This window comes from Echinops telfairi, unplaced genomic scaffold (assembly GCF_000313985.2).
Source record: "Echinops telfairi isolate 266 unplaced genomic scaffold, ASM31398v2 ScPeMD7_7436;HRSCAF=8474, whole genome shotgun sequence".
NCBI classification, from domain to species: domain Eukaryota; kingdom Metazoa; phylum Chordata; class Mammalia; order Afrosoricida; family Tenrecidae; genus Echinops; species Echinops telfairi.
The window spans coordinates 3,421,352-3,442,456 of NW_022111336.1; the positions used below are offsets into that span (position 1 = coordinate 3,421,352).

The 21,105-nt window shown below is 39.0% G+C and overlaps 1 protein-coding gene across 4 annotated transcripts in view; it reads right to left on the reverse strand.

Annotated features, from left to right (window-relative positions):
• Positions 1–21,105, reverse strand: part of DMD (dystrophin) — a 2,430,848-nt gene that overhangs the window by 52,134 nt on the left and 2,357,609 nt on the right. For 3 of the 4 annotated variants that reach the window (XM_045298663.1, XM_045298660.1, XM_045298662.1), the window contains 6 exons: positions 13,587–13,753; positions 11,111–11,222; positions 9,046–9,182; positions 8,065–8,103; positions 3,723–3,788; positions 2,563–2,628 (listed from right to left, as the gene is read on the reverse strand). In XM_045298663.1, the coding sequence (XP_045154598.1) occupies positions 2,563–2,628; positions 3,723–3,788; positions 8,065–8,103; positions 9,046–9,182; positions 11,111–11,222; positions 13,587–13,753 (587 nt within the window). The remainder of the gene's footprint in view (positions 1–2,562; positions 2,629–3,722; positions 3,789–8,064; positions 8,104–9,045; positions 9,183–11,110; positions 11,223–13,586; positions 13,754–21,105) is intronic. The other variant, XM_045298661.1, reaches the window with a different exon arrangement.

Genomic DNA, 21,105 nt, shown 5'->3' on the forward strand with positions numbered 1-21,105 from the left:
CCTCTTTATTTGGTTGGGGGTTAGGGACTCGGGTGTGTATTTAAAAAGAATAACATTTATTTGCGCTTAACAATGAATTAGACCCCCTTTCCTGTTTCTAGAGACAGTTTGATATGGTTCAGGATGTGGTCTACCGCTCGATTGCTGACAACTCAGAAGATTTTGAAATGCTCACATTTTCAGTTGGATTTCATTGGCCTATTTACATGGGTAAATGAAAGGCAGAATTCTAGAAAATGCTGGGACTATATGTTGACAGTTTAATCCATAGATAATAAATATTAAAAGATACAATAACAGCTGTGCAATGCTTTTGCTACCAAGCATGTCAAGATAACGTGTTCACTATCTCACGCGATTATTGATAGTGAGTAGGAAAAACTAAGCCTTTGAAATAGGAGAGTTTACAAAAAAAATTTTAAGTGGAAGGCAAGATAACCAAAAAAATGTTGCTCCAGTAAGCCAGTTTGTAACTTTCAAACGTCACAGCCACAGCGGCAGGGAAGTAATAGTAATCAAAGTAGATCAATGATTCTTTAAGGTAACAACTATAGTAAAACAAATAAAAAATCCAAACATGAAGGGGGCTGGTTAGAAGATGACCAAAGAAACTCATTCTTTAGACCCTAGCCTATAAGGACTAAACTTGGAGGGGAAAGAGGGCAACATGATAATATTTTGGAAGGCACAGTGGTACCTTTTTTTCCCCTTGGAAACTAGGAGTTCTCTAATACATGGAGGGGAAACATTTTCAAATGCATTTTTCCAAGGTCTGGAAATGCCTGCTTAGCCCTAACGTATAAGACCTTGATTCGGTTCATAATGGTAGGTTAAGTCTTCAGTTCGGGTTAAATATCATGAAGATAATATTATAATGCTCCCCTCCCCACACCCTCTTATTTTCCTTTTCTCATCTCTGTCTTCTAAATGTATGTCTATATATATAAGCATCCTGATTTAATGTATTTTGGTGCACCAGCTATAGACCTATTTAGGAAATGAAACGTTGACTACAAATATTTATTAGGTTTTTAAAACAAACATTTAAGTCAAGTCAACTGGTCTACCAAACTGCTATCCCATTCTTCCACCTATCAGTAAAGACATCATGATCTGTCCTCCAAGATTGAGCCTCAGTGGGTTCTATGTCCTCCGAATAAGCTAAAGTTAACTTCTTTATATTAAAAAAACCAAAAGCACCTCTTGCCACCTATCTAATTCATTCTCTCTTCCCAAAGTCTGAAAATGCATAGCTAGAACTTCTCATTTTTAATTATAGCATACAGTTGTAATGGTAGCCAACACATGTGTTTCTGTTCTACAGATACCACTTATAGTAGTTTGAATGTGCTAAAGTTTCTCCTATGAAGCTAATCATTCAAGTCATTTACATTTGGTCAAATTTCCAGCAACATATTTCACTATTAGAGTAGATTATATACCAATCTTATTTATTCCTTTTCCCCCTCGCAATGAGAGTACCGTGAAGGGTTTTTGTTTTGTTTGGCTTTAAATACCTAGGTCTTCTCGAAAGGCCTGCGTGTTGGCTTGATACTTCATTGCTACCTCAATTGCCTTTATATCTCATGAGGCCATTATTCTCATATCTTCAGGAACTGGTTCTATAGAAATGCCACTTTGATACCATTTTTTCTCAGCCCAACCTTTAGGAAGGTCAGTGCCTTATGACTTTAGGTTCCCACACCAACTACATATGATAAATGTCCCATTCTTCCTTTGCCTAGGTTTAAATTCTCCAGGACAAAATGGGGAGACATCCATCCATGACTTATCAAACTAAAAGCAGCATTATGCTTGACTTGATTTCTTCTAAATTTTCTATTTGATTGGCCAACCCTTATTGTTTCCCTTCCTAGTAGCTCCTTGGTGTGAACCACTCATCTCAGGTTCATGGCCGGATTGCCCTACTCCCTAAGGAAGTCTCTGTGTCTCCGTCACTTTGAACACCACTCAAGCACGTTTTTATCGCCTCATCAACGCACTGGGATCAGAATTGACCCTCTCCTCTGAAACCCCTCACAAGACTGCTTCTTTCTTTACCTCCTGAAGATGGTAAACCACAAAAGTCACTACTTTGGGTCCCTGAAGAAAAATGCCTAACTAACCCACTATGGTGGAACAGCAGTGCAACTATACCAAGACTGTGTTTCCACTCCCGTGACTGGAGGGCATTCTCCTTAACCATTCCCTTTTAAACAATAGCTAGTTCTTTGAACTATCTTGTAGGTAAAAAACGAAAACAAGCATATATAATTTAAGTATTTGAGATTCTGTTCTTTATAATAATATGGTATTAAACAAGTTTGACTAAAGACAAGTATTTTATTTATTGCTACTCCTTTAGACAAATAATGCCTGAATTTGGATGGGCTCATTTCATGCCAGGTTGTGAGAAGTTAAAAAATAGATGAAGGAAACTAGCTCCTACCAAGATCAAATGAATACACAGCTAACTCCTATATCCTGCTCTATGCTACCTCTCCATCCCTCAAAGCAATTTCATCGTCAGGAACATTTTGTAAAAAGAGATGGGATACTTACATGCTCTCATTAGGAGAGATGCTATCATTTAGATAAGATCCATTGCTGTTTTCCATTTCTGCTAGCCTGATAAAAAACGTAAAAGCTCATTAAAACTTATGTGACTTCTTAGAATCTACTCAAGACCTAATCGAACATTCCTGAAAGCTAAAGGATAAATCATGTCCAGAGGAGAAAGGAATCCTTCAAACTACAGGATGTGTGTGTTGGCCTAACCAGTTGAAGCACTCTGTGATAGACTAGAGAGAATTAGTAGCTTTGCATTGATGCTATATAGATTCTAAGGGAGGTTGTCTTTTGTTCTATTTTTTCTGACTGATCTTCCTTTCACCAAGAACAAGCTTTTGTTTTCTCAAGCAAAGCTGCCTGAACACCACATGCACTCCTGGCCTTGCACTGCCCCTGGTCTGGAAGACAATTAATGCTTTCCACTAAGGACAGACTTAGACAACGATGCGATGCTATCCAGGGTTCATAAACATGCGCAGCAGTCAGACTATTGATAAAAGATGGATTCGCTGTAAGCTCGCTTATCAATCTGCCACCGAATTTGACCTTTAAAAACTTCCTTTAGCTCAGAAAATAATAAAGGCTTTTTACAAAGGAAAAAAAAAGGTAACCAAACTCTGAAATACTTACTTAACAAATGTTAAGATATCATATCATTAGTAATTTGGTTTGTAGGTAAAGAAATATTATCTAAAACATAAAGAATGTGGAACAAAAAGTTTCAAGGATTAGGAAAATTAATGATTTGATTTTTTTCCAGAATTATGACACAAATGGAAAGCTGATGCTTCCGTCGTTTCCACGTCACATAGCATCATTTCTTCACATTACCAATGTCTGGTCTAGCTGTTTCCTAAGAAGGTTAGGCGATTTCTAAGTCAATTTCTTAAATGTGCTCATTATAGAGAGCATAGCAAGGCTACCAGAAATGCTTAAAGGCCAGGGTTAGGAAAGGTTGTTCTGGAATAATGTTTTTGCTGGGTGTCCAAAAACAGCATGCAATGGAATGGCATGCACGTTAGAGGGCAAGTTGATTAGTAAAAATCAGACAAGATTGGGAAAGAAAAATCTTACTCAAAGTTATTATAGGTTAGCTTTCCTTGGTTAGTTATTTCAATCAATATTTGCCTGGCATTCAACTAGTCTCATACCTGCTAGCATAATGTTCAATGCGTGAATGAGTATCATCGTGTGAAAGTTGAGGGGACGAGGCAGGCCTATAAGGCAGAAAATGTGATTAGTCACAGATACCATCCATTAATGGAGAGAGAGAGAGAGAACAAAACAAAACAAAACAAAACAAAAAACCACACACAGTTACCTTATATACATGGCCTAAAATGCTTGCATTCTAATTCTATGGATAATGTACACATTTGGTTCTTCCTATATCTTAGATAACATCAAGTATTTTAAATTCGGGTTTGAGATGTTATTGCTCATACTTTTGCTTTTCTCAAGAGCCATAATGACAAACCAAAAAACTTTTCTGGAGAGTTTTGATTTTTGAAAAGGTTGAGGGAAACAATCTTTAGGTAACATTTTGTTCTCTTCCCTTGTAATGACTTCAACCCTGTAGTTCTCAAGTTGTGTTAACACGATGTGGTTTAAACTTCTTAACTGTTCACACTTAGGCTATTTGGGAGCCACCACTTCACTGAAGGGAAACTGTACCCCAAGAGGTCACTCCAGTCCATGACTTCTTAAGCTTCTGTAAATCAAAATGACTTGGTCTGTGCAATTTTGTAAAGCAGGTATAAATCTATCAGTTCAGCCCTAGAGATTATGCTGTGATACTGAAAACAAAAAAGAATGCTGAAGATAAAAAATATCTTTTGTACTGGAAATATTTATTACTGTCAGTTTTACTGGAAATAAGTGTTGATATTTATTCATTAGATGTTATTAAATATCTATAACTGAATATAGACAGGAAATTGGTGTGAATAGCCTGTATTTCTAAAGGTATACTATATATACATTCCATTGACTAGAATTTTAATAGTGTTAACACATTTTTACCCTTTCAAGTATAGTGTTAATTATCATTGAAGTTTTTATATGGTCATATGAATGAAATAAGAAAACAATCATTTGGGAAACCAGATTGGGCTAGTGATTTCTGTTTTCATTGGAATAGGACAAAAGGTCTCTCCTGACATGGAATACCCTTAGGTAAAAGCATGGATCCAAAATCAACAGTAATCTATTCAGTGTGGACTTCTGGTTTAACCCAAGTTCTAAGCAGCATTCAAGGAATTGATTATAACACTAAGAATATGTTTTATTTTCCTTACATAAAAAGAAAAAATGTAGATAATTTTAGCCAAGCTTAAATACAAAATATATTTGAAATTCCTAATTTTTAATGAAGATACACTGTTATAAGATTGCAATACACCGCCGAAAACAATTAGGCACCTAGATCACTTCCTGAGGATTTTTTTTTTTTTTTTACAAAAAACGATGTCTGCTTAGGTCAAATGGCACCATAATGAAAGTTGGATTGAATTGCATAGATGAGTACTTTGTCACGGGGAAAAAATGACTACCCCATTTCTTAGGGTGATCCAATGTTTTCCATCTGAATCTTCACTATAAATTTGAAGGGCTAATCTGCTAATCTCCTCACACCCTGGAATAGTCCACTAACACAAAAATGCTACGGCTTGTTTGGAAATCTTTCTTGGGGGTCAAGATAACTTAGTACCTGGATTAGTTGGAATAGACCACAATCGTTCATTTATAAGTTTTTTGACTAAGACAAAAGTTTATAAAGAAAACGATATTAGTAGTGCTTTTTCTTATACTAGTTGCTACCCTGATAGTGTATACAGGAAGGAAAGCCTGGGAATGGGAGCATGCGCACACTCAGAAGATTAGACCTGTAAATACATTCAAAATGCCTCAATACAATCTTATAAAGAGCTTTACTTCTTAGCCTTGATATACTTCCATGCTACTTTTCTTATTAATGCACGTAGCACCTATCACAGCATGCATAAACACAAGAACTCAACATAACCAGAAATCTAGAAGAATATACTGTAAAGGAGGCACTTTTTAAACCAGAAAATGAACCTAAAGGGAGTACTGGTTGTGAAAAGAATCATGTAAAAACCAAGAATTAGTAAATGTGCAAAACTACTTAGTCCAGAGAACAAAACGACATGCAAACACCCTTCTAAAACACTTTTCGAAGGCAAGGTAAGCACACAGTTCCTTCTCTCCACTTCTGAAGTGCAAAGGGACTGACCTGGACAGGGAAGGGTTATTTCCCAGTGGCTCAGGCCACTGGGCTAATTCCACCCCTCTCCCACCAGTTTCTCTCTTTTGAAAACTTCAGAAATATATTTCATGCATTTAGAAAGCAAAGAGATTAACTCAACAAATACTGTTTGACAGCCTTACCCATGTGCAAACAATGGAAAAGGCTTAAGCTAGATTCAGTTTAAAATTATATGAGAAATAATTGCAGGCAAAGAAGGGCTTCGTCTGGAGAAAAATAAAACATCCGTAACTCAATAAGCTTTCAAATTCTGTGTTCTATATTAAATGCTGTCATCATCACAGGATTGAACATTAGGTAGAATTAATGCAAAATAAAATACTGTAGGACTTCACTCTGCCACCTGAACAGGATTGTTTTCTAATATATTATACCCATTATTTACAATTCTATGTGTAAAGACCTAAATAAAACTACTGGCATTAAAGAAAATACAGACTTAGTCTTCTGAGTTTGTTACTTCCTCAAAATTATAACTTCCTACTATTTCCGAATAATCCAGAAAACTTTCCATATAATGACAAAATGGTGGTATGCTTTGGTTATTAAAAGACATTTAAATAAAGGATGTTATTAATTTTAAATGCCTCAAGAGTTGAAGGACGACAAACATCCTCTACTTAAAATATGTTCCTGACTTTAAAATGCTTGTAATGATCTCAATTATGCATGAAGGTAAAATAAACATAATCTTTCCTCCTTTTCAAAAAAACTGCTAGTCTCTGCTTATTACATTTGTGCTATTGCTAATCTTGCATTTGAACATTTGTTCTTTAGTATATTTGTCTTTCAGATTTCAGATCAGTTAGCACCTATTCCAACACCAATGTAATCCAATCACTTATCAGGATCCAATCAAGCTGAGACTTCCAATATTTATAAAACTATTTCTATTCTATGGAAAATTCTAATTTTCATAAACAAATATACTAACAAAACAAAACAAACAAATAGACTGCCTGAGCTAGGTGAAACAATGATCAAGGAAGGAACAAAACTGGGTCTAATAACTGCCCAAGTTGCTTATGTATGATGATTAAAGAAATCATATCATTCATTACTTACAGCTATCATACCTTACAGTTAAGGAAGTGAAATAATGCACCTTGAAAAAATAAAGGGAAGTCTTCCACTTCCTTTAGGCCAATAGCAATATAAAATAAACCTCAATTAATAGTTTGCTTTATCACTACAGGATTAAAAAATATCTCATTTATAGTACAGAGTAGAACAATAAAAAGACCTAATTAAAATAGAATTTAAGTTGAATTTATTCTTATGTGAATTCTTATATAAACCCATCTTCTTCCAAATAGGATGTTTCCTCTAATATTTAATAGAGCTGACTGACTTTACATAAGTATGTTCTAAAAGCAAAGATCAAAAAAACAAAACTGTCTTTAAAAGAAACCATACAATTGAACTTTACAAAATGCAGCTTTCTTTGGTAGTACACACATCGCAGGTCCCAAAGAGTTTTCTACCATTAAAAATTGAGAGAAGGAAATGATCTGTTGGAATTACTTATGCACACCGGTAGTAATAACAAAGACGACAATGCACTTTCCTCCCAGGATCAATGCATAGCTGTTAATGAGCTTGAATCTTTCTTTTGTAGCGGCAAGTGAAGTGGGTTTAGTTTTAAATTTAAAAATCCAAATCCACATGTCATACTGATTCGTCAATATGGTTAGCATAGCATCAGCTGGTAACAAGTTAACATGCCTCATTGAAATGACTGAGCAAAACTCAATATGATACTATAGAATCAATTCTGTCGGTTTAAATAGTCCACTTACAAGAGACCCGTCCTCCTGAATGTCCTAAAACACGGAATCTCCAAATACATGGCTAACAATATTATTCTGGAATCAAGAGGCCCTTTCTTAAACATTTTTAAACTTATATCAACATATCTCCCAGGAATACAACTTCCAACTCAATCCCATCTGGGATTTTTAACTTGAACTCAGGCCAGGAGTTCTGCTGGCTAGCATTTCTCCAGTGAGTGGCCGGAAAAGCTCTCTGAGCTTCCTGAGCTGTGATATATGACATTCTCAAAGTCTTATCGAGGGGAGAGCGGGAGCGCTGAAATGAGGGGAGGGAGCTTAATATGTCTGTTAAAACAACTACTAAAAGTATTTTTTTAAATCAAGCGAGCAAATGTGTTGGTGGTAGCAGCACCCTTCAGCAAAAGTACTCACGCAGAATCTACCGGCCAGAAGTTGATCAGAGTAACAGGACTGCAAAACAAAAAATGAAGTGGTGAAGAAAGACACAGAAAAACTCAGCCGGCAAAAAAAAAAAAAAAAAAAACTGAAAGGTCAAAAGAAATAAAATCCAACCAACTCAGTATGAGCCATGGAAAGCAACAGCCAAACAAAGGTGGAAAGTGAGTTGAAAGAAAAATAAACAGTTGTGTGATTGCCATTCCCTGAAAATCAAACCCATTGTCTTACAGTGGATGCTAATTCAAACCACCCTAGAGGACAGACTAGAACTGCCCCCATAGGATGCCCCAGACTGACTTTCCCATGATTCTCCCAGGGAGGAGCTGGTGGGGTCTAACCACTGGCCTTTTTGTTAGTGTTAACCACCAAGGGTCCTTGTGGGATTGCCATGACAGTTATGGGTAGAGGAGAGAAAGCTTTAAAAGAGCTGAAAGATAGCATTAGTTTGATCATGAGGATCTCAATTTATTGTGAAGTATTTTCCTGTGGTTATACTTTCTTCCATGTAGAAGAAAAAAAGGGGGGGGGGCGTGACCAGATGATCAGATATAGAAAGATACACATCCATTAATTTGTGAGGGAGAAAAAGACAAGTGAAATCTTAAGAGTCACTCTTTTGTTAACACCCCTTCCTATATTTCTTTAAAAGACTTCTAAGACCATTAGTAGTAGCTGTGAAGTATTTGTGTTTGGGGTCATGTGCCCTCCCTACCCACCCCTGCTTCCTACCCCAGCCCTGGGAAATCAAGTTTCACTTTTGGAAAAGTTCATTGTCAAGAAACACGGGAAAATGGCAATTGAACATCAGCTTGTTTTTTTCTCTTTGAGCTAAAGTAACTGGAAAGAAAGAAATAGACAAGATTGTGCGCAGTTGGGAGTGGAGGGGGATACTCAGCTGAGAGAGTTCAAATATACATCAAGAGAGAGAGGGTTTTTTCTTTGGCCACTACTCACGTTTCCATGTTGTCCCCCTCTAAGACAGTCTGCACTGGTAGGTAGCCCATTCGTGGATGCTTCGCAAAGTACCTTTTGGTTCGAAATTTGTTTTTTAGTACCTTGGCAAAGTCACGCACATCTTCTCCGGATGTAGTCTGGGAGGGACATGAAGAGATAATCAGGCATTAGAGAGTGCTCTGCCTTTGTTTATAATTAAGGACAGTGTGGAGGTGGAGAACGCAGGCTTTGGGTTCAGACCAACAGGGTTTTGAAACCCGGCCTGGTATTTACTAGTGGTGTTAAGAATGATTTGCATCTCTAAGTCTCAGGTCCTCTGTCCGATGGCCTCAACAAGTTGTTATGATGAATAAAGTATACATGCTGCTGAACTGCTCAACAAAGGGCAGTTTAGAAGAGCCTTCAAGTGGAAGAGTAGATCATAAGGTTTGTCACATTTTATGGTACCTTCAAAACTACTTAGTCCACATTAGGTTGATTTCTACCCAGTGGTGCCTCTGAAAAAAAAAAGCCTCATTATTGTTGTTGTTGTTAGATGCCACTAGTTCATTCCAACTCACAACTATCCATGTGACAGAGTTGAACCACTCCATGAAGGACTGCCTGCTTGATAAAGCAGTCGTTGTTGTTAAGTGCTATCCAGTCAGTTCCGACTCATAGTGGCCCTATGTACAACAGAACAAGGCACTGCCCAGTCCTGTGCCATCCTCGCAATTACTCAACCTCAGGCCTCAGGAGGGGCTCTGTTGTGGGGATAAGCATTGGGCTGCTAACCACAAGGTCAGCAGTTTAAGCCTACCAGCTCCTCCAGAGGCACAAGAGAAAGAGGAGGCCGTCTGTTCCCAAGAAGACTGATACTCTTGGAAATTCAAAGGAGTTAGACTACACTTGATGATAGTGTTTTTGTTTCTTAAGGCCTCGGAATCCTCATCTACAGAAAGAGTTTAAAAATAAAAATACCCATTTCATACATGGTACTTGAAAAGGTAAGCACCTAGCAATGAATTGGTATTACCATATATACTAACATATTCAGAAAGTGCCAGTTTTTAGGACATAAAACAGATGAAAAGTGAGTGATAAATAATTTATATATAGATTGTGACATTATATATACGTATAGCTTTTATAACAAATACGGGGCAACCTATGTGCTCTTCCATACCCCGCATGCTTTATTGGCATAAGACCTTGCCCCATTATCTCTAAGGTTCTGCAAAATACATGTGCACACACATGCCCCACAACCAAGGATTTGGTCTTGCTTGGATCCACAATCAATGCTCGTGGAAGTAACAGTCAAGAGATCAAAAGACGAGTTGCATTAGGTAAATTTAATGCACAAGACTTTTTTAAAGTTATGTTGAGGACTAAGCTGTGCCTGATCCAAGCCAATATATTTTCAATCACCTTATACGCATGTGAAAGTTGGACATTGAATACGGATGTTCGAAGAAGGAATGATGCATTCGAATTGTGGTACTGTTAAAGAATAATGAAAATACCAGGGACCACCAAAGGAACAAACACATCTGTCTTGGAACAAGTACAGACAGCATACTCCTTTAGAAGCAATTACGGTGAGACTTGGTCACCCATACATCAGGCATGTTGTCAGGCGAGACCGTCAGTCCCTGGAGAAGGACATCATGCTCGGTGAAATAGTGGGGCTTGGCACAGTGGGGCTTGGCAACAACGTGCTCCCACATAAAAACAAGTTTGAGCACGGCACAGGACTGGGAAGTGTTTCCTTCTGTTTTCATACAGACACTATGAGGCAGAATCCAGTTGATGGCACCGAACAACAATACTACACCAAGCTAACAAGAAAAATCTATTTATTCATGCAGCGAAATGTGCTCAGTGGCCAGAAGGTCCCAAGCTTGTCAGCTACTGCTCTAGGCACAGGGGCAGGGTCCATCCTGGAGTATCCAGCTTGAAGGCACTTTAGCAGGGGGGTATCAGGGAGAACATCTGGGTAAGTCAGAAATCACAGTATTACAGATGATTGCAATATTGGACCAGAACTCAAAGTCCTTCTGGACTCAGGAGGAGTCGAACTTACCGGAGTGCAATATTCCACCATGGGATAGTGCATTTTATGGCCTTTGGCAACTCGACCAGAAAAGAAGCAGCTTTGGCAGATGTCATAATTAAAGTGCTTTAGACTCCTGTACCTGGTGAAGGCCAAAAACAAACACATATGTATTTCTTCAAATGAAATTCCCAAAGAAGACCCTTAATAAACCTTCTTTCATGTTGTGTTAATTCTAGAAAGCGAGTGCAGTGTTCACGAGTTCCACCAGGTAAAGTGATCAACTACCTACCTCCACATATCTCCTGTACCTGCCCTATAGTATCTCATTTGGGCAGAAAATTGCCCTACAGACATATACATGGAGGGGAGAAAAGCTCTGCTCTTCTTTACACTCCCCCAGAACCTCTTTCGAGTAAAGACGGGATGTAATGGCAAACGCTCAGTCCTTCGAGGACCGAATACTAGAATTGGATCTAATTTCTAGGAGAGATTGATGAATTGCCTGCCTCTCTATCCATTATGGTGACAATATTTTCTGAAGCAATTATTCTTTTAAAACATGTATAAAAGTAAAACCATCTCATAAGACACAAGAAAATTAAACAAGAACTCGCCATTTCAATGAGGTTTGCTTTAATTACAACTTCTGATCGACTGACATGATTCATCTTCCAATCATTATTTGGACAGTCTCTTTTATCTCTCTCGCTTCAGAAATCCCTCCCCAGATGACTCAGAAGTGATCAGCGGAGCCTCCAGAAAAGATGCAATTTGGATTAGATGACAGAATGTATCATCTGTAAGTACTTGCTGGTAATTCCCTTCTAGTCTCACAATACTATCGTCTTTGCTTCCTACTCCCAGCCTTTTGCTTTCTCAGATAAGAACCTTAGCCAATTCAAACAAACATATTCCTTATGTCACAGATGGAAGTGGGGGGTGTAGGGGGAGCACTACCTTTTGGAGAAAATCCAAGCCATCCTGGGAGTGGGGTAGGAGGGGGTGGAGGGCAAGAAGATGAGTGCCGATTCTTAAAATAATTGCATTTAATCAGAGCAAGAGAACTGAATGTGAAAATGTTCTTTCAGAGCCTTCACAGCCTGCTCCTTTTTTTTTTTCCATTTTATGAATGCTTCCCCTGCATACAAATCCCACAAGCCAACGAAGCTGAGAAAAGAAAAGCAGGAAATGGGATGCAGACACCTGCCAGCTCCCCTCCCTGCCTCCCATGGCATCCTTCGTACCTGCCAGAAGCCAGAATGGAAAGAAGGGATCCTTCGCAAGCAGTGTCAACTCCCTGTTGTCTACCTAGGCTGTAGCAACCGCTACGTGCATGTTTGTACAACATCTAGGTCAACGTCATGCAGAATGGAAGAGTAAACCCCAACGGTACAAGAGCTCAATGGGTAAAAAAATCAGACAATTGGCACCAGGCAGTTATTAAGAACCAAAGTCATAAAACACGTCTAAGCAAAATTTGAGAAGCTGCTAAGTGGATTCGGAAGAAGCCTAGACTATATAGCTAGGTGACAACTTTGGGGTTCATTCATCACTATAGAAACCTTGAGGTGGATTGAGATGTTTAAATACAGCATTGTTGCAGAATCAGGATTTGGGATTCACTGTTGAATAATGGGATGGGACAGGTTCCTTAAAAAATATGCTCCTTCCCAGCCTGGTAAACAGACTGAAGATGTATGAGCCATTTTTCCCATGATATTTTAAAAATGATCAGAATATTCTGTGATGTTACCTCTCTCTTTCACTAGTCAAGTTCATAAGGCATGTTTTCTTTTTCAGTTGTTTTGTGGATCTTTTGTTTTACATGCAGACTTTAGAGTCTTCAGAAATTTTATTAGGGGACTATGCAAAGCATGTCACCTGTTTTCAGAGGGGCCAGGGGAGGATGAATGAAGTTCTAGGTACATTTGAAACAATGCTTGCGACTTAAGGGAGGGGTTAAAGTGGTGTGCAGTGAATAAGAGACTGAGCTACCATGATAGGTCTCTCTGAATAGAATGGTCTCTTAGTCTTTTTCTGTTTACAGAAATTCTCCAAGAATCAGATCTGAAACTATCAAGAAGAGGAGAGAAATGAGTGTGGGGGGGGGGGGCACCTCCCCAAACCCAAAATCAACCAAACAAAAAGCCTTGATTGAAGGAGGAAGGAAGAAAAGTTCATCTATACCCCTTGACAAATATCTCACTGGAGATAGATAGGCGTTCCAGTTCTGCTAAGCATGTGGCTCTGAAGAACAGAAGAGTGAAGGTGGAAAGGGACACCTGCCTAATGAGTAAGAGCCACCAAAATAACCCAGCAATCAGGGGAGGGATGGCTGTGATCGGTGATCCACCCTGATCCCCTTCTCTCCCACTTTGGAACAGAACAAAGGACCAGCAATCAGGACAGTGGGACAGAGGAGAAAAAACAAAACTGAATAAAGTCCCACCCGCCACCAAGGTGAGCAACAAGAAAACCGAATGCAGGGTTCTGTTCCTCATACCGGAATCCAATGATTGGGCACTCCTTGCAGATGTTGCACTTGGCCTGATGCTTGGCAGTTTCGGCGGCAGCCACTCTGTGTAGGACGGGCAGCCACACCATGGACTGGGGCTCCAGTCTCATCCAGTCTAGGAAGAGGGCGGCTTCGATCTCGGGCTTATTATTGGCCTGCAAGGACAGATGGAGAGGGAGGGAAGGCAAGAGGACAAAGAGGGCAAATGGGAAAGTAACAGAGAGGCATGTCAGTTCAGGGGATAAGTTAAAATATAAAAAAAGAAAGAAAAATAGTTGCCCAATGAGGCCTGTTTTTCAGAACTGGCTCCAGCAAATGTTCCTCGGAGGCCCACATGAGGCAACTAAGCCAGGCCGTGCCTTTTTGCCTCTAGAAGACAGGAAACCAACATGAAACAAAACAAACAAAAAAGGCAAAGCAAAAGATACGCCTCAATGAGGCTATATTTAGTGCCACTTTCTAAAGTGTAATAGAATATGTTAGCCGACAACATTTTAAAATCTTACTGGTTTAGGTGTATCATACGTGGGTAAATCAAAATGCATGGCTTTAATAAACCTTTTGTGAACCAAAAATATCTAAAGCTAAAGCTATTGGTCCTACACAGATCTTCCATCTAGGTCTATAAACTTCTGAAGGTAGTTTCCATCTCTTTAAGTCTTCCTCAAACAATTCTGCATTCTTCGATTTACTAACTGCCAATGAGTTGATTTCAACTCATAGCAACCCTACAGGACAGGGTAGAACTGTCCATGTGGATTTTTGATACTGTAAGAAAATTACACTAGCTTTTATGAGAAAATCTATCAAGATGACCCCTTTGAAATCTGTCATGGATTCAATTGTGTCCTTTAAATATATGCATCAACTTGACCAGGCCATGGTTCTCAGTGGCTGGGTAGTTATGTAATGTAATGATGCAAAGTGATGGTTATGTAATGAATCCCCCATGATGTGATCTGATGTGATAAACCAGTAAGAGAATTAAAGGTGGGATGCAACCGCCTTAATTCCATCACAGCTCTGTCTGACGTAAGGGGAGTCTCCATGGGATGTGTCCTGGAATTTCTTGTATTATACGAGATTAATGGATACAGAAGAGAATAGAGATAGGAGGGCCCCAGTATTACCAGAAAAGAAGAATCAGGAGCAGAATGCATCCTATGAACACTGCGAACCTCCTAGAATCGGGGGAAGATTGGTGGAAGACGCATGTAGATCTCTAAGGGATGCTACACACAGATATCAAAAGGCGACAAGGACCTTTCACCAGAGGCAACAGAGAGGATTCCTAAAGCTAGCACTCAAATCAGTATTTTAATCTCCTCTTTTGGAAGAGAATACATTTGTTTGTTTAAGTCATCCACTTGTGGTATTTGTTTGAGAAGTGATAGATAACTAAGATTTATTCACTCACTATCATCTACTCTATTTCTACTGAGTGACCCTTTAAGACATAGCAGCCTGCGTGATCCATGGATTTTAAATAATAAAACTCAAGACCAGAATAGGAAATAGTATTACAACTTAAATTCAAAACACCACAGTGAACACCCAAAATCCATTTACAAAGTCCTCATGTAGATTAAACCTCTGGTGATCCCCTCTCTGATCATTGACCAGGTTTGTGAATAGCCTTGCTATCAGGCAGAGTGCATGGAGCGCAGATTAATGCAGACGAAGTTTTGTTCAAGTTTAAAACTTTGTCATTTGTTCTCTCTTTTAGGCCCATTTAAAATTTGTTTTTGTTTTCATAATTTTCTCTTTCTTTTCTATTAAGGTTTTTCTGTATTTTATGATTGTTCTTATTTTGTTTTTTGTTTGCTTCCTATGTGTATCTACCTGTGAAATCCAGGATAGGTATTTCTATAGAGGATCAATAACTTTGTGGGGTTATCACAAGGGAGGTTGGTAGATAATGGGGAGCCAATAGTAAATACAGGAAGAAGAAAATGCTCTCAAATTGTAGTGATGGTTGCACAACTCTTTTTAGTATGTTTAAACTATTGAATTATGATATGTGAATTACATCAACAAACCTGTTTCAAAAATGTTTCAACAGTTACTAAAGAAAAGGTGCTACAACCTGCCCCCCCGCCCAAAAAAAAAAACTGCCCCTATGAGTTTCCAAGGTTGTAAATCTCTGCTTGAGCAGATAACCTCATCTTTCTCTCAAGGAGCAACTGGTGGACTTGAATTACTCACCTTTAGGTTAGCAGTTCAATGAGTAACCCACTATGCCACCAGAGCTCCTTAGATAACTCATACTGAACCCCGCCCCCTACCCCTTCCAGCACTTAAAAAGAGAAAAGTAAGCCGCCATAAACTTCTGAACTGACCTCTCTGCCCTGAATTTAACATCCTCTTTTTCTTTTTCTTTTTAAGGGCATCTGAATGAGACTGCGATAAATATGTTCCTGAGAGAACTTGTTTGTAGTCATCTACTGATAACAGAGATGTATTCAAACCCATTTTGTTTGGAATAAACCCATGAATATATAAATCAAAACATTTTTTCTTACCCTTGTATAATACATACTTATGTGCCTATGTACATACATACATACATAATACTTGTATTATTTTAATATATTTTAATGTGTGTGCTTACTGATAAGAATAATTTTAACAGAACCTATTTCTCAATGCGTTACAGACTCACAATGAAGCAACTTCGAAATTGGTCCCAAAGTTTCCTTTCACAGAGAAGAAAACAGACATCAAACTGAAAAGTAGAATTTCAAAGGCTATACAACTAACTGGCGTCAAAACTGGTACTAGAATCTAACCCTCCTGAAGTAGCACTAGCTATTTTTATGGTCCCTGTTGCTTATGCCCTCCTTTCATTTGCTCTCTCTTTCAACCTCTACACTGACTAACTACTAGTTCTCTCTGACAGTCAGGACAGCAGAGCACTCCATCTTCTCTCCCGCACCCACAGGAGAGCTGGTGGGTTTCAATGCTGACCTTTCTGCTGTGAGCAGTTGCCCCACAAGGGTTCTTGACAATGATCATAGAAAATGCTAAGTTACCCATCACTTGCCTTAAATATTATTTTACTTGTGGGAAACAGAAGGATTTCTCTCAAGCTGTCTCCCCCAGATATATGCCAGACTTAGCTGCTTGAGAATGACTATTCACTTGGAGGTCATTAGGAGTAGATTAGGGGTCATTCTCCTTAAGAGCTATCAGACATCTGGGGCAAGCAGACACCACTGTTTATCCCACAACAAGCAGGGCCCACTCCCTTCTGATAAGGATAGTAGGTTATCTGTTTCCTTATAGGAGACACCAGAGAGGTCAAACCCGCCCAAGGATGACTAAGGTTAGGCTGCTATCATGAATCTAGGGTCCGCCCATCTTGTCACATGGATACCCCTAGACCTTCCCATTCCTATAGGCACACCCCTAGCTCATCCCCTTCCTGTTACGCTTATGCCGATCCTAGATCCCCTTCCTACAATGTGTATGCCTACTGTACCGCCCCTTCCTGTGTTGTGTGATTCTATAATCATGTCCCCCTAAAGTGATATAATGCTTGGTTAGCAATAAAGAAGAAGTTCTCCCTGGTCCTGGCTTCCCGGGGCTCTCTCCAGGTCCCGGGAGCCCAGAAGCTCCCCAGTTCTCGGTCCCCGAGGCTGCTCCTGCCGGGTTCCCCCCACATGGACCATCAAACAGGGCTGTGGTGAGCAATGCTACCATGAATTGTGTCTGACTCCATTACTTGACTCTATCTTTTACCTCTCATGCTCTCTATGACTTTACTATAATCTCTACTTATTATCGCTGTACAATTGTGCCTACGGGACCTGTGATGATTTGTGGGGAACCCTCTCCCTTATCCCCACATTTACTCAGAGGTTTTAATACTCTAAAAAAAAATCCTACAATTGTGTTTTTATTTATTTATATTGTTAGATTTATGCACACGTTGGCCACTTTTTCCCCTTGTCTCTCAAATCTTCCATCTGTGCTTGCTTGTCTGCTTCCTGAAGTACATCTTTCTGTCAATGTCTGTTGGGGGGAATTTTCTCAGATTTTGTTTGCCTGAAAATGTCTCATTTATATTCATAGTCTTGATAGATACCTTCATTGGGGATTCAATTTTAGACTGAAAGGTCTTTTGGCTTTGTTCATACTTACTGTTTTAGCACATAGAACCATCACTCCACTTTCATTATTGTCTCTGTCGCCGCCTTTGAGAAATTAGCAGTAAAGTAGGTGGAATTATTGCTCCTCTGAAGGTAACTTGTGCTTTGACAAAGAGTCTTTGGCTCTTTGGGTGTCTGTACTTTGTGTTGTGTGGTTTCTAATGTTTTCTTTATACTGCTTAGGATTCACTAAGCTTCTTGAACTTGGGATTGGTCTTTAATCAGCTCTAGAATCTTCTCTATTGTGATCTAGATAGTACCTAGTTTCTATTCAAGGCTCTACTTATAAAAGCCCTATTACATAAACGTTAGACCTTGTAATTTTCACATATATTTTGTTATCCTTGTTTCTAGTAATCCTATTAGCTTCTTCTGAAAAATCCTCTGTGTGTCTAGTCTCTCTAATTTTACCATAAGCCCATAAGCAAGTTCTCTGTTTGATTTATTGTACTTCTTAACTAACTGTAAGCATTGCATTGTCATTTTTAAAGTCTCCTTTAGAGTATGTGGTTTCCTGCAGACTTACAGGCAACTTTAAAAACTCATCTCTCCTTTTTTTAACCTTGATAAATGCAGTTGAATAATTAAAAAAATAATGATCTGTCAGATAATTCTAATATATAAAATTAGTGGGAATCTATTGATGTCTGCTATTCCTATAGTTTTTTACCTTGGTTTCTTGTATATTGTCATTCTTTTTGGTTTGTTTTTTGTTTACTATATACTAATTGACCACAAAAATATTTTCTGTTGATATTTTGAGAGCCCACAGTGAAGGCTTCTTCAGAAATAATTTTTGTTCATTTTTCCAAAAACAAGGGGCAATTGGCCAATGTAAATGAAGTCTATAACATTCAATATTTATTAATGAGCATTGGAACTTCAAAATCCACGCTGCTTCTCTTTGAATATGGTTTATTAATAAAGAATCTATTCACATTTCAGAAAGAAAGGCAGCAGGTTTTGGACTGATTGGCCATTGGGTTTTCAACACTGACCACTTTAACCATACTTCGGTCATTACCCTGTTTATAAATTTAACAACATTATAATGAGCTGTTTAACCTGGGACTTCCTAACTACAAAATGGTTATCAATTCAAACAACTGATCAAAAGCTTTTGTTGAACACTCTTCTTTATATAGAACACAGTCACGGGGGTATTTTGTAGAAAATTAAAAATAAAATAAAAAAGAAGAAGAATTATAAAACCTAAAGATAAAAGGGGACCATGCAAGTCAATCCATCATTTTGGACTGGTCCCACACCGAAGTGGGAGACCTGCAGCAGGGTCCATTCCAAACTCTTATCCAGTGTCAATGTGATTGTGGAGTAATTATATAGATATTGAGCAGAAAGGAGGCAAACAACCTGAAAGAATAATCTTGAACATTTTTGGGACCTGGTGGTTCAGAGGGTTATTGGTTGGGCTGCTAAATCAAGGCTTAAAGACTCACGGTGTCAGAAACCCTTAGGAGTACATCTATTCTGTCACTATGAGTCCGAGTCAACCCCATTGCTGCGGGTGGCAGTTGGGTTCCTTAAATCCAGCTTGAAACTTTGAAATAAGACCTGTTTTAATAAACTCTCCTTATCAGCTTACATCTTACCAGAACCTTGACAATAAATGTGGTTATATAAAATATTACACACAATGGGAAAACATTATTTAAAATTAAGGTTATTATACCAAGTCTACAGCCATGGAAACACGATGGAACTCTGTCCTACAGGGTCGCTATGAGTCAGAACCAACTCAATGGCATTAAGTTTTTGGTTTGGGCGACAAAGGTGCTTCAACACCCTGGGCAAAAGAGACAGGAATAGAGGCTCCAGAGTCAAGCTTCATAGGTTCAAATCCCACCTTTGCTAGCTACATGCTATTAGACCATGATAAAATGACTTTATCTCCTAATCTTAATTTTTCATTGCTAGGAAATGGAAATATTAATAATTTTTACTCATTGAATTGTCTTTAAAATTATGCAAATGAATTACCAATGAAGGGCACTTGGCCCAGAGCCTGGCATATTGCAAGAGCCTTATCAGTGTTTGCTACTGTTATCGTTACTACAAATATTATCCATTAGACCAGAAACCCAGAAGTCCTCAGATTCTGTGTAACTCTTTAAATGTTTTACCAGAGCTGTCATGTCTCTCTATGCCTCTTTGGTCCTATTCCTTTTATTTCTTCCGCTTATATTGTGGGACTATAAAGGGACTTTTCCCCAGCTTTGTCTCACCGAAAGAGGACATGGCAAACATTAGAGGCTATTTGCCAGCATATGGTGGGAGGTCAGATGCTTAAAGACATCCTCTCTGAAGGCAGTCAGTTGCCAGACTACTGTCTGTTCCCACCACAAGAGAGGCCCACTCCCTGCTGTTAAGGAAAATGGGCTACTTCTCCCTAAGGGCTTGAGGCCATCAGTCTGGTCCCTGTAGATAGGTTTACACCCTACTGATAATGGTTTCTATAGTGAGCCAGAAAACAGGTCAAACCTGCTCAGTGACATCCAAAGTTAGACTGCCATCCTGAATCTAGGATCCGCCCTTTCTGTGTGCCCCCAATCCCTCCTCTTCCTATTGCGTGTATATCATATCCCTAGGTTGTTGCCCTCTCATTGCTGTATAACCTATAGACTAAGGTGACCAGACGTCCGCTTTTGGCGGGACAGTCCCGATTTTTAACAAATTTTCCCGTGTCCCGCTGTATTTTTTAAAAGTCCCAATTTTTGGAAAGAATGCACGACAAGCTAGGGTATATGGTTTTCGGCTGCCAAGTGGCTATTTTGCCAGGATTGAGTTTTATCAATGTTGTCTCGCTTTACCAATGTTAAAATCTGGTCACCTTACCTATAGTACAACCCCTCCCTGTGACGTATGTCTTTACCTGTAATTAGAGGGCTTGCATGCTCCCCAAAGATATATAAGCCTTGGTTAGCAATAAAGAAGCTCGGCTCTCCCCTCTATCTCCCCCATACTCTTCCTCTCTGTTGGCTCCCCTTTCCTCTCTCCCGTGGTCTTCTATCCCCTGTTCCCTTTCCCCTTGTCCTCCTCCCTCTCCCCATTTCTCCTGCCTTCCAGTCTCCCATCTCCTCCACGTGGACCACCAAGCAGGGCTGAGGTGAGCATGCTACCATGAAATGTGTCTGACTCCATTATTTCAATCTCTTCTATCTATCATGCTCTCTATGACTATATTATAATCTTTATATATCTCAACCACACAATTGTGCCTATTAAACCAGCAATTAGTTGTGGGGGGCTGGCCTTTCCCCCACACTATATCATGGCTCATTTTGGCATTGTTCTTTAGAAAACTATTCTCTAAATATTACCTACTAGAGGTAGTAACT